At 36.1% G+C, this 12,931-nt stretch overlaps 1 protein-coding gene across 1 annotated transcript in view; it reads right to left on the reverse strand.

Annotated features, from left to right (window-relative positions):
* Nucleotides 1-12,931, reverse strand: part of LOC150110692 (uncharacterized) — a 464,373-nt gene that overhangs the window by 376,623 nt on the left and 74,819 nt on the right. The window contains exon 4 of the mRNA XM_090405298.1: nt 10,175-10,324. Within this exon, the coding sequence (XP_090261424.1) occupies nt 10,175-10,324 (150 nt within the window). The remainder of the gene's footprint in view (nt 1-10,174; nt 10,325-12,931) is intronic.

Here is a 12,931-nt window from a genome sequence, read left to right on the forward strand (position 1 = left end):
CTTCAGAGTTGAGGATGACTGTTGCATTGCCTTTATCCGCAGGAAAGATAATTATATCTCTGTTGTTTTTTAAACTTTTAATAGCTTTGCGTTCTGTTGAAGTAATGTTATCTGCAGGTGGTTTTGCGTTATTGATAATATAGATTGATTCAATACGTAGAAGTTTTGCATCTTGTGGAGGAAGAAAAGAAGTAGCTTTTTCTATTTTTGTAAGTAGCGTCTCCTTTGGTATTAATTTTGGGGAAGGAATAAAGTTTAGACCTTTACTAAGGATGCTTTTTTTCTACATCTGAAAGTATATAAGAAGATTTGTTGATAATGACTTTGTCATAATTTACTGGAAGAATCTCTAGATAATGAAAGTTGGCATAACTTTAATACATACTATGAATCTCAAGCAGCCACAATACAATATAATAACAAAGTAAATCTTATAAGTAAATTTGAAACATTAAAAAGAATACAAAATAATAGGAACTTCTCAAAACCACACATCAATATTCACAAAGTCGTTATCAACAAATCTTGGTATGTACAAAATTTTCTTCCTCAATTATTCTGCTATATTTTCTTTTAAAATACACTTATAATGCCCTAAAAATTTTCTTCAGTTAAAAACCCAATGTATTTAAAATAAGGGACACTCCTAAACAAAAACAGGCTATAATAGCCATAAAAGCAATAGTTTCAAGAGGAGTAACATGGGAATTTTCCCAGAAATAATACCTATACTTTATTATTATCATCAACATTTGACCTCCATGGAGTCAGAGACTCATCATGGGAGGTACTCACTATTGCATACAATGCTCATCCAACCACGTCTTAAACTGATTCAATGTATCCACATCCACAACATCCTCAGGCAATGCATTCCACTCATCAACCACCCTCCATGCAAAGAACCTGCTTCTCACTCCTTTGCTCACATCCTCTTTATACAGTTTCCAGCAATGGACTCTTGTTCGACTCCCCTCTCCCATTCTATGAAAAATCTCTTCCATATCTACCTGATAACAACCCCTGACCAGCTTATATGTCTCAATCATACCCCCCCCCCTCTTCCTCCTATTCACAAGGCTCTGCAACTTACATTCTTGAGTAACTGCTGACATGCGTCACCAGTTACTCAATCAGTTTACAGCTGACTCTCATGTCATAACGTTCAATGAACTTCTGATTCGATGTGAGTGAACAATTCTGTGTTTTCGAACTTATGTTTTTATTAACAGTTCTTTAAGTTTAAAATAAGATTTCTGTTTCCATGAAGGCTTAATATAGTTCTGTAAATTTAAAAATAAATTTTTTCATTTTGAACACGTATATCAAGTTCTTGCCCGCTCCCCTAATTTGCTGATTACTGAAACCTGCAATTATTCTGTGTATTTTTATGTGTGTTTTTATGTTTTTTTTTATACAATATCTTTCCTTTTTATTTACGTATAGTAGGTTTATTCCTAAAATTTAACTAATCATCAGCAAAGCTTTCATAATGAGGATGTGTGTGTGTGTGTGTGAGAGAGAGAGAGAGAGAGTGAGTGAGTGCCAGCTGATTGACTGTTTAATGGCAGGAAGCGATCTCATATTTCATTGGACATAATATATTACAAGAGAGAGAGACGAAAACTCTCTATGAAAAAAATATATATATCATCATCATCAAATTCCTGACATGTACCCTCAAGGGGTGTACAGGATATGATAGTACTACATGAAAAATTTACATCATTACTAACTTCCTGTCTACAATTTTCTTCCATATCAGTCTGTTACTTGTCAAGACTCCAATATTATCATTATCAGATCTTATATTTCTATCGTCTAAGGCACCTTGCCACATCAACCCACCTATATCTTGGTCTTCCTCTGGGTCGTTTTCCTGCCAACCTGGCAGACAACACTTGTTTTGCTAATCTTTCCTTGCCCATTCTGTTTAAGTGACCATACCACCTGAGATTAGCTCTGCTAATACATTCCTGGATGCCAACAATGTCAAGTTCTTTCCTAATATCCTCGTTTTTAATATGATATGATATTACCATTGATGCCATCTGTTCATGCCCCTAATCTTTCTCAGGACTCTCATATCTGCTGTCACTAGTTTTTGGTCAAGTGTTTTACTTCTGACCCAGCCCTCAGATTCATAAGTTAAAACTGGTTTGAACACTGTCTTGTATACAGCTAATTTAGTGTTCTGACTAATTTCTCTCTTATTCCATATGAATTTATTCAATTGACTGTCTACCATACCAGCTTTGTTGATTCTGTTGTCTATTTCCATATTTAATTGACCATCTTCACTAAAAATCGTGCCTAAGTAGCTGAAATGTTTTACTTGTTCCACAGGTTCCCCGTTCACAACAGAATTGACATTTTCAACAATTCTACCTATTTTCATTGTCTATGTCTTTTTAATGCTGACCTTCATACCATATCTATTACAACAGCTATTCAATTTAGTCAGGGACTCTTGCAAACTTGTAGCGGAGTTATTCAGAAGTATAACATCGTCTGCATAAAGCAAAGAGCTGACATTAACATCTCCAATTCTGATATCATGTTTAATACCACTTTCCTTCATAATGTGATCCATATAAATAATGAATAACAGAGGGGATAATGTACATCCTTATCTCACACCAGATTTAACATTAAACCATCTTCCTCTACTTCCTTCAATTCTAACTGCCACCTTACAACTCAAATACAGACTAAGTATTGCTAGATATAATGCCCCATCGACATCATATAACTGTAGCGTATTGAATAGCTTCTCTCTTGGCACCCTGTCATATGCCTTTTCCAAATCGACAAAACTTAAATACAGATCTTTGTTATATTCCCATGCTTTCTCAACTATTTGTCGTAAAGTGAAGATCTGATCCTGACAGTCTCTATTTGGCCTGAATCCAGCTTGTTCTTCACCAAGCTTTTTTTCCACAACTCTTCTCAACCGTTTCTCAAGTATGCTTGCATAGATCTTTCCAGGAACACTCAGTAAGGAAATACCTCTAATTCTCACATTCAGTTTTATTTCCCTTTTTATATATGGGTACTATTAGAGCTCTACTCCAATTATCGGGAATTCGTCCCTCTGTTCAAGCTTTCTGAACTATGCATATAATTTTTAAACTTATAGAACTGTATTAGGCCTTCATGAAAACAGGAATCTTATCTTAAACTTGTAGAACTGTTTTTGAATGTTCATAATGTTTAAAGCGATAAAATAATTTAAATAAATTATTTAATAATAAGCTTTACTTTTTGAGATTTTTTTTTTTTTTTTTTTTTAACAGTCAGTTACCCATTACTTTGCAAAAGAAAATGAGCAGAAGAAAAGCAGAAGGTGATAGCAAGCACCAGTTTAATGAACTGTGCAACAATGAGTTCTTATTTATAGTGGGTCCTTCCGAAAACCGTTGTGCATTTTTGTGAAAGCACTCTCTCAGATAATAGAAGATGATCTTAACAGACACTATAGAAAACATCAAGCTGAATTTGAAGAAAAACTGAAGTTAGTTCCTGGGTCTGAGTTGTAGAAAGAATATCTGGTTAAGAAAAGGGAAGAAAGAAAAAAGAGACAAAATATATTTGTGAAATGAAGTTGTGAAAGTATGGCAATGCCGGAGGCGTCTTATGAAATTGCCTTTGTGTTGGCTAAAAAACACAAGTCTTTCTCTGATGGAGAGGAAGTTGTTAAGCCCTGTCTCAAAAAATTTGCAAAATGTCTTGGCAATAAGAATGTTGAAAGAAAAGTAAACCAAATTGCTCTGTCCAAGCAAACAATTACAAGACGCATCGAAGACCTTTCCCATGATGTTACTGAGCAATTGAAAGACCATGTTCATGCTTGTTCTTTCTTTTCTTTTCTTTAGCCTTGGACGAATCCGCTGACATATATGATGTAGTCCAATTAAGCATTTTATAAGAGGAATTGATGGTAATTTTAACATTCTTTGAAGAACTTATCGGTCTTGAGTCACTTCATGGAAAAACCAGAGGGTCAGACATATTTGACAAAGTAAAGTCATGTCTAGAAAATCAACAACTAGATTCTAGTAAGCTCATCAGTGTTTGCATTGATGGAACACTGTCAATGGTAGGTAGAGTTTCTGGTACTGTAACTTTACCTGAAAGGTTTTTAGGTCGTTCTCTACTAAAGTATCACTGTACTATACATGAAGAATCTCTGTGTCGAAAAACTCTAAATTTGAAGCATGTTATGATACCAGTTGTGTGTGAATAAAATTAGAGCAAGAGGGTTAAACAGAAGAGAATTCAGAGAATATTGTGAACTGCTAGATATGGAATATGGGTAATCTCATCCTTTATTGTGAGGTACACTGACTTTAAAGGACAAGTTCTCAGTAGATTTTGGAAGCTGAAAGAAAGTGTTCGTAATTTTCTGGAAGAGAAGGATGAGCTGCATGAGGAAAAAGCCCTGTTGTGTGATGAGAAATGGCTATTTGATTTAGCATTTTTAGTTGATGTTACCAGCCACCTCAATGATCTAAATTTGAAACTGCAGGGCAAGAACAAATTGTTTCCTAGCTTAGTAAATGACACCAGTGCATTCAAAATGAAATTAAAACTGCTCATTTCCCAGTTAGAAAATGGGGTTTAAGTCAATTTCCACATTTAAAAGAACGTGGTGAATCTGTTGAAGATAATGGCAACTTTACAGAATATACTGAGAAACTCAGATTATTGCAACAGTCCTTTAACAGTCGTTTTAGTGATTTTGCCGAAGAAGATGACTGCATACTTGCATTTTTAAATCCCTTTTCACTTACTGAACAAAAAATCTTGATGATGCCTAGTAACATACAAATGGAACTTATTGATCTCAAAACCAATTCTTTATTGAAAATGAAATTTAATGAACTTCCATCACTCCCAGATGCTTTTGATATAATTAATTTCTGGCAATCATTGCCCTGTGAACATTTTCCAGAACTGAGAAAATTTGCTCAGAGTTATATCTGTCATTTTGGAACTACATACAGATGCGAACAAACATTTTCATCAATGAAAATGATTAAGAACAAACTATGGTCGCGACTGACTGATTCAAATTTGAAAAAATGTTTGATGCTTTCTATAACTAATTTAACTCCAAACATTACAAGCTTAGCAAAAGCATAGCAATTTCAAGTCTCAATAAAATAATTAATGCTTATCTTGTCTTTATATGAAATCATTTTATTTAAAACTGCTAAAAGTGTCTAGATTACCATATATATAATAAATCATTTTATGCATAACTGTTAAATATATCCATATTACCATATTTTAAAAGGGCTGAAAAGTGGTATAAGTTTGTATGGCGCATCTTAACTAAAAAATGAAAAAATTGATGCATGAACTATAAAAGGTTGGCCACTCATGTGTTAAAGTTTCCCCACCAAGCGTATACTTTGCATCCCATCGTTGCTTACCAAATCTCAAACTTTATATTTGGCAACACTGAACAGACAGTTCCACTTACCTGCCCATTCATGCAATCTACTGCATGAATGGGCAGGCTTACAAGAGAACTTGTAAGGCATTAACATCAGCCTAACTGCGCATTGCTCTCCCCAGTTTTGAATCATCTGCAAACAGCTGGATATCACTAGTTAAACCCGACCCAATATCGTTAACATACAAATTGAACAACAATGGCCCCAAAACTGACCCCTGCAGCACACTACTGGTGACCTTTCTCTTTCGAGATACTGCATCCCCATATACAACTTTCTGATATCTATCTGACATCCAGTCACTGATCCAACACAGAAGTCGGTTATCCAGTCCCATCTGTTTCAATTTATTTAAAAGCTTGTCATGTGGCAGTCTATCACAGGCCTTTGCAAAATCCAAGTACACCACTGTAAATGCATCTCCTCTGTCCAAGGTATTTGTCACTTTGTTATAGTACATAAGTTAGTGAAACATGATTTTCCCCCTTAACAAACCCATGCTGATAACCAGAGAATACTGTTGTTATCAACCCATTTCTGTATCCTACTTCTCACCAATCTCTCCAGGACCGTCACCACAACTCCAGATATACAGACCGGCCTATAATTTGAAGCTACAGCCTTATCACTGCCTTTATGCAGTGGAACAATTTTACTCTCCTTCCACTGCCTTGGAACCTGTGCTGTTGCAAAATTCTTATTAAACAGGCATGCCAATGCTACTGCCAGTTCCCTGGAACATTCCCTTAAGATGCATGGTGATATGTCATCAAATCCTATCGCCTTATTAACATCAAGGTTATTTATTTTCTCAAATACCTCCTGCTCACTCACAATTAAGCTATCCTTTCCTATGTCCTCTACACTTAAGTTCCTCATGATTCTGCCCTGATCAGGATGAAACACTTATAAAATGATCACTGAATACCTCAACAATGTCTGCTGCAGCAGTTACCATTCTACCACTTTCATCCGTTAACTTTCCATAATCATTCTTCCTTCTACTTGCCACATATCTATAAAACTCTCTAGGTTTTTCTTAGCCTGATTTGCCAATTTCTGCTCATACTCTTTTCTTGGCCTGATTTGCCAATTTCTGTTTTCCTTACTAACTGAGTCACTCTCCTGGCTTGTTCTTTATATTCTTTATGTGACTGATTACCATTATTTATCTTGTACTTCCTCCAAAGTACTTTCTTTTTCCAGATTTCATGCTTAAGCTCCACATTCATCCATTTTACACCTACCTTATTCAGCCTTTTGGCCTTTGGGATACATTCGTACATTGATGCTGTTATGTATTTCTTTTATGTAAGTTCCCATGCAGAATTTATTTCCTTACCGTTCAACTCCTCGTTCCATGTTATAGCTCAAAGTTGTCTCATAATCACCAGCCTTATAATCCCACCTATATCCTTTCCTCCCAAAAGCCTGCATATGACTAGCCACAACACAGGTGATTACTTCATGATCACTTTCACCAACTGGAGGAAAATGTGAAACCCCCTCTAACAATTACATCCTCTGATGAAATGATCAGATCTAGAACTCTTGATCCTCATGTGCCTTCCTTTACGTGCTGCCTGGGATAGTTCTCTCTCAAGAACTCGAGAAATTCACTTTCCTTCATTCCAATCTACACTGCCATAATTAAAATCACCCATAATAATTACCCTTCCTTTGTTCACTAATCCAAGTTATTTATACATTTCTTCATCACCACCTTCCACATTCCCAGGCCTATAGCAACATCCAACTAAATATGTCTTCCTCTCAACCTCCATGTTAGACCACACTGCCTCATAACCTCATAGCCACAATTTCCCCCTTTCATGTCTACCTTATGTGAACTTAATTCCCCTGCTATCATCAGCACCACTCTCCCCCTCCCTTCCAGACCTTTCTATCCTCACAAAAAATACTGTACCCTTCCATTTCTATTCCCGTTACGATATCATCTTCATTCAACCATGATTCACTTATTCCAATGATTTGGGGGCAAATAAACTCAATCACTGAAACCATTTCATCCCCTTTATTTCTGATACTTCTGGCATCATGTAAACAAACACAACAGTTCATTTTTAGGTCTATAGCCAGTCCTATCCAAGTCATATGTTGGTTGTGATTTTCCCCACTACACCTGCCAAATCACTTTATCACCGCTTACCACATATACCTGCTTAGTCTCCACTTCTCCACTCACATTGCAATATACTCCCATCTTCATACACACATTCACTCTCTCTATGCCATGTCTCCCTGTCCACCCTAGCTCCCCCATTTCCCTGTTCCTCTTTTATTCCTGTTCTCTCTTCCTCTCTCACACTACTACTGTTTCCACTGCCAAGCACTGCTGTCTCTTCAGTACCACTCTCCTGATTTTTCTCTTCATCTCTTACTTCTGATCTCTGGCACGCATCACACACTTCCACACACTATACTTTCACCCAGCAACACTTTCTCTAGTACACTCAACTCCAAAGCCATTTAAATGCAACCCATCATGCCTGTATAATTTCATTCTTCCCTCAAACCCATGCCATACATCCACAAACTCCACTCACTTCTCCCCACACAGCTCTGCCAACATACCATTCATGATTTTGGCTCTCTGTCGCAACTCATCATCATACCTAGGTAACACACTGACAACCTTTCTCACTACATTTATCTTTCACTCTTCTCGATAGCCTCCTGATATTTGTCCTCACATCCTTCTTATGTCCAGTTAGATCATTCGTCCCTACAATCACAACTAACTCTCTCCCTCGTTTCTTCCTCATGTCCAACACCTTAATTATCGTACTGATTCTCCCACCCAGATAGCAGACCTTATTGACTCTGTCAGTAACTAGCCCTCTAATTATGGAGTCTCCATATAGTGCTATCCTGGAATCACTCTTCACTTCTTTTACTCTTTGTTCTCATTCTGATTTCTTGCATACTTTCATTAATTTCCACTAGATGCCTAACATCACTCAACATATTCTTCGTTTCATTTTTCATTTCCAATATCCGTTTCATTAAATCTTGCATTCTGACAACTTCACTCTCTATCTCGTTACCTCTCGTTCAGCTGCACTTTACTTCCTTTTCCTCATTCATACTTTCTTTCACCCCCTTATCACTAACTTTCACTTGTACATCTTTGCATTCTTTCACTCCTTCGTTTCTCCAACTTTCATTTCACTTCTGTTTTTCGCAACTTCTTCCGTAACTTTCACTTCTACATCTTTGCATTCTTTTACTCCATCAGTCTCTCTATCTTTCATTTCCGTTTCTTTCATGTACACTATCTTTTCAGTCAGTTTCACATTCTGTGTATCATGGTCCAACAGTATATCGCACTTACAACAAATCTATACTTTCTCTTGTCTTTCACTCATTCTCTCCCTCTCCACAAAGACATCTCTTACATTCTGCCATGCATACATATTGCATTCAGGACATCGAACCAGTTTTGAAAAGTCTATGTCGCTAATGCTACTTGACATTCGCGGAATTTGCCCAGTAGCACCAGTCGACGCCTGCATGGTTGACCTCCTGACTGGCATTGTGTGATATTTAAAATGGCAATTTAGACTAATAATTCTGATAGAATTCACACCAAAAATCACTCAGACATACTTCTTTCTCAAAAATAAATAACGTAACCCTAAAATTTATGAAACGCCAATTATTATTCAAAATAACACTTATTTTTCCGGAGCTCTTTCTGACACTACACAACTTACGGTCCTCTAGCGGCTATGCATGAAGTATCTTCATGTCTAGGCTACTTGTATCTACAGGCTAACGATTTCACATTAATTGCCTTAGTATCCCGTAATGCAAAGCACACAGCCTTTATGTTGTGTATTATACTATGCATTATGGGAAGGACTACTCTCAGACCAGTTTTGACCTTTGAGGTATCATCAGTGGGAGCCAGATACAGAAGAGATACCAAGGCAGAAGTAATATAGAAATCATATTTCCCATATACAAAGAGTGAAAAGGTGTGTAGCTCCTTATTATTAAAATACTCTGGATTGCATTATGGAATACTAAGGCAAATAATGTGAAACATTAGCTCCCATATACAACTAGCATAGTCACGAAGATACTTCATGTGCAAATTTTGTTTGTTTACACTTAGAAAAAGGATTAAACAGACCAATTTCAACCTTTGCGGTATCATCAGCGGTAGCCAGACTCAGAAGAGATATCAAAGCCAAAGTAATGTAGAAGTCATATTTCTCATATATAAAGAGTAAAAAGGTGTAATAACACATTATTATTAAAATATGCTGGATTGCATTATGCAATACTAAAGCAATTAATGTGAAATCATTAGCTCCCATATACAACTAGCATAGTCATGAAGATACTTTACACTTGGATAAAGGATTAAACAAGAATATAATTTCTTGGCATCTTTAATTTATGACCAAGTGAAAAAAACTTTCAACAGCAGTTTGAAATAGCTTAATGTAGTAGTAGCCTTCCATGTAGTTATCTCCATGCATATTTAATTCTTTAATATTAATGTTACACCTCAGATTTCATAGCTCTCTTTCAGAATGTGCTAACTATATTATTCATGAATATCAAAATAAATTATTCTTCATGGGTGTTAGTCATCAACTTTAGTTATAAAATAAATAAGTGATGACCGACTAATGTACATTTAGCATTTAAAAAAAAATTCTCAATAAAGAAATATATACCTTTATCCATCTCAATTGCTGTCGAAAAACCTTCGGGTGGTGTCAAAATGAAATTTAGCCACCGAGAAAATCCTAATTCTTGTTTCTGAATCCATCGTTCATCATAGTACATATTTTTAGCAGCAAAAGGATTGGGATGGTGGGGAATATCTGAAAAATTGAAGAGTCAAAAATGAATGCCTGTTTGTTAGTTGTTTTGAGTTTAATGGCTTAAAGATAGTTATGATCATGCTGCACCAGTACAGAAAGTAATAAGTAAGACATACACAGGTATAAAAATCTGTATATAAGAACAAATGTAAAAAGGATGAAGAAACAGATGTTAAAAGTATAAAAAAATTCATAAAAAATCAGGTTTTAAATATATAATAAATTTAACTAATACTGTGCATAATTTATATGAAATGGTAAACAGTAATACTCTAAAAATTTAAAAACCAAGGTGACACATGATGAATGATAAAATCTGACTGAGTATAAGGACTCAGATTAGGAATGTGGCTAAAATAACAACTGCACCTGTAGGCAAAACGAGAGCAGTCAACTAGGATCACACTGCACTAAAACTTATAGTAGTATACAAGGTAATAAATAAATAAAAGAGCATAAACATATATAAAAATCAGCAAAGAAAAACAAATGTAAGAGATGACCAAGGTGTTAAAAGCTTAGGTATAGTGAGTTGAACCAATGAAACTAATATATATGCTATGTGCATAATTTTTATAATGATAACAATGGATGCTCCAATTTAAAATGAAAATAATACTCGATGAATCTGATAAAATCTATCTGAGTGAATAGGGCTCAAGCAGATGATGAATGTAACTAAAATTGAACTCATGGATGAAATAAGGGCAGTCGATTAAAATATGAATGATGGTTAGTTCAGTCTCACACAAAGGCAAGTCATCACCTCTCAATAGGAAGGAGTGTGTAAAATGACTATGACTTATGCAAAGCCAAGCTAAAACAACTTCCTCTTTATGGTCCTTATGTAGACAAGGGTACTATAATTTGATTTCAGGCTTAATTTCATGCTTATTATTATTATCCCTATTACATGAGGACTGGCATTGGAATAAAAGTTTCTGTCTGATGATCTGTTGTAACTGGTGAATGGGAAAGGCCAATGGTGAAAGCTTGAAAAATGAGCTAATCTAGCTGCAGTATCTACAGCATAATTTCCCTGAATCCTAATGTGGCTTCGAATCTAATTGAAGCGTGCATCCAAGAATCTAATTGAAGCGTACTTCCCTAACTGATAGAGAATATGTTGGATTCAAGAGTACCCTAGATGTTTCTACAGTTCAAGACATCTTACTACCTGTAGAGAACTATGCTAATTTTCTTTCTCAGACATAGGCAAGTTAACTGGTCTTGGGCATTGACAGCAAGCAGGGTTTTTCTCCCCAGTTTATCTTGGGTTTTTCCTCCTGCAAGCAGACAAACCGGCCCCGTGAACACACACAGCTACAGACATAGAATATATCGGGAGGCATAGGGCAAGTCACCTTATCCTGGGGACAGGTGCGACTTAGAAAGACTTACGACTGCCCTGTAACAGGCCAGTAGAAGGGAGAGGAGAGAACTTTGTGAATCTGAATACGTTATGCACCTTTGGTAGCAATACAATATAACAAATTTACTGCTGAGCTGTTAAATTCTAGTGGGATCGCAGCAGATACGTTTTTTTTTTTTAAAGGGATTTATGATTATGAACTATCAGAGTAAACAGACACAAAATCAGAGTAGTTGATTCTTGAGAAAGCTGCCTGTACACAAAGAGGAGTAGAAAATTTGAATAGCTTGCAAAAAGAAAAGCTGCATTGTGGCATGTGTGAATGTCACAGTAGTATCTGTGCTATGTTGTGGTATGCTGTGGTATCTGTGCTATGTTGCTTGTAAAAGACTATTTGCAAACCAAAGGGTCATATGGCAGTCTGATGGGTACACATTCTACTGTGGACAATAAATATTTGGTAATATGGAATGGTCTGGCAGGACAGGGATTTTATTTTCATAGCATATAATAGACACAGCTGGTGATGTTGAAGTGACAAAGGTGGTTCATTTGCCCTGACATACAGACTAGGGATCAGTGAAATTTGAAATGCTCCAGTTGCAATTCTTATGGCTTAATGATGAAAAGGGTTCAGCCTTCACAGGATACTTTCAAAATTCAAAATACACAAAATACATCTGTGCTTTTGCATATTTCAAAATATGCAAAAGCACAGATCTGGGAACCATAGTCAAGTGTTGATCTAATAAGTGGCCTTTACAATCAAAGCAACAGACATCTGTCAGCACTGCAAGGAGTGGAAGATTGGGTTCAAAGGATGTCCACTGCATTATTGCACTTATCTAGTAAATGATGTATTTGAAGGAAGAAACTGAGTTTGTCAAATATAAGCCTTGAGAACATGACTTGTGGTGCAACTCAGAATAAAGTTTGTCCTAGTCAGAGTTCTAAGTTAGGATTCTGACCATATCTGTGGCAAAAATGTAAAAATTGTCTTCAGCTCTGAACCCATTTGAAAGTGCCCATTTTGAAATATGTTCAAATGGCTTATCGTAGTCTTTCTGTTACCCTCATATTATATGATAGAGAAGATGGTAGAGTCATCCATACAGAGGCCACTGCTTAAAGAAAGGATGTAGATTTTTCTTTCTCAGAGCAGTCAGTGAGTGAGTGGACAATTTAACTTTCATGGATGCCCCATGTTCTCCCCAGCATTCTATATAATGAAAAAT

The sequence above is a fragment of the Typopeltis vanoorti genome, chromosome 1 (assembly GCF_054136105.1).
Source record: "Typopeltis vanoorti isolate ZY-2024b chromosome 1, IOZ_Tvanoo_1.0, whole genome shotgun sequence".
Classification (NCBI taxonomy): domain Eukaryota; kingdom Metazoa; phylum Arthropoda; class Arachnida; order Uropygi; family Thelyphonidae; genus Typopeltis; species Typopeltis vanoorti.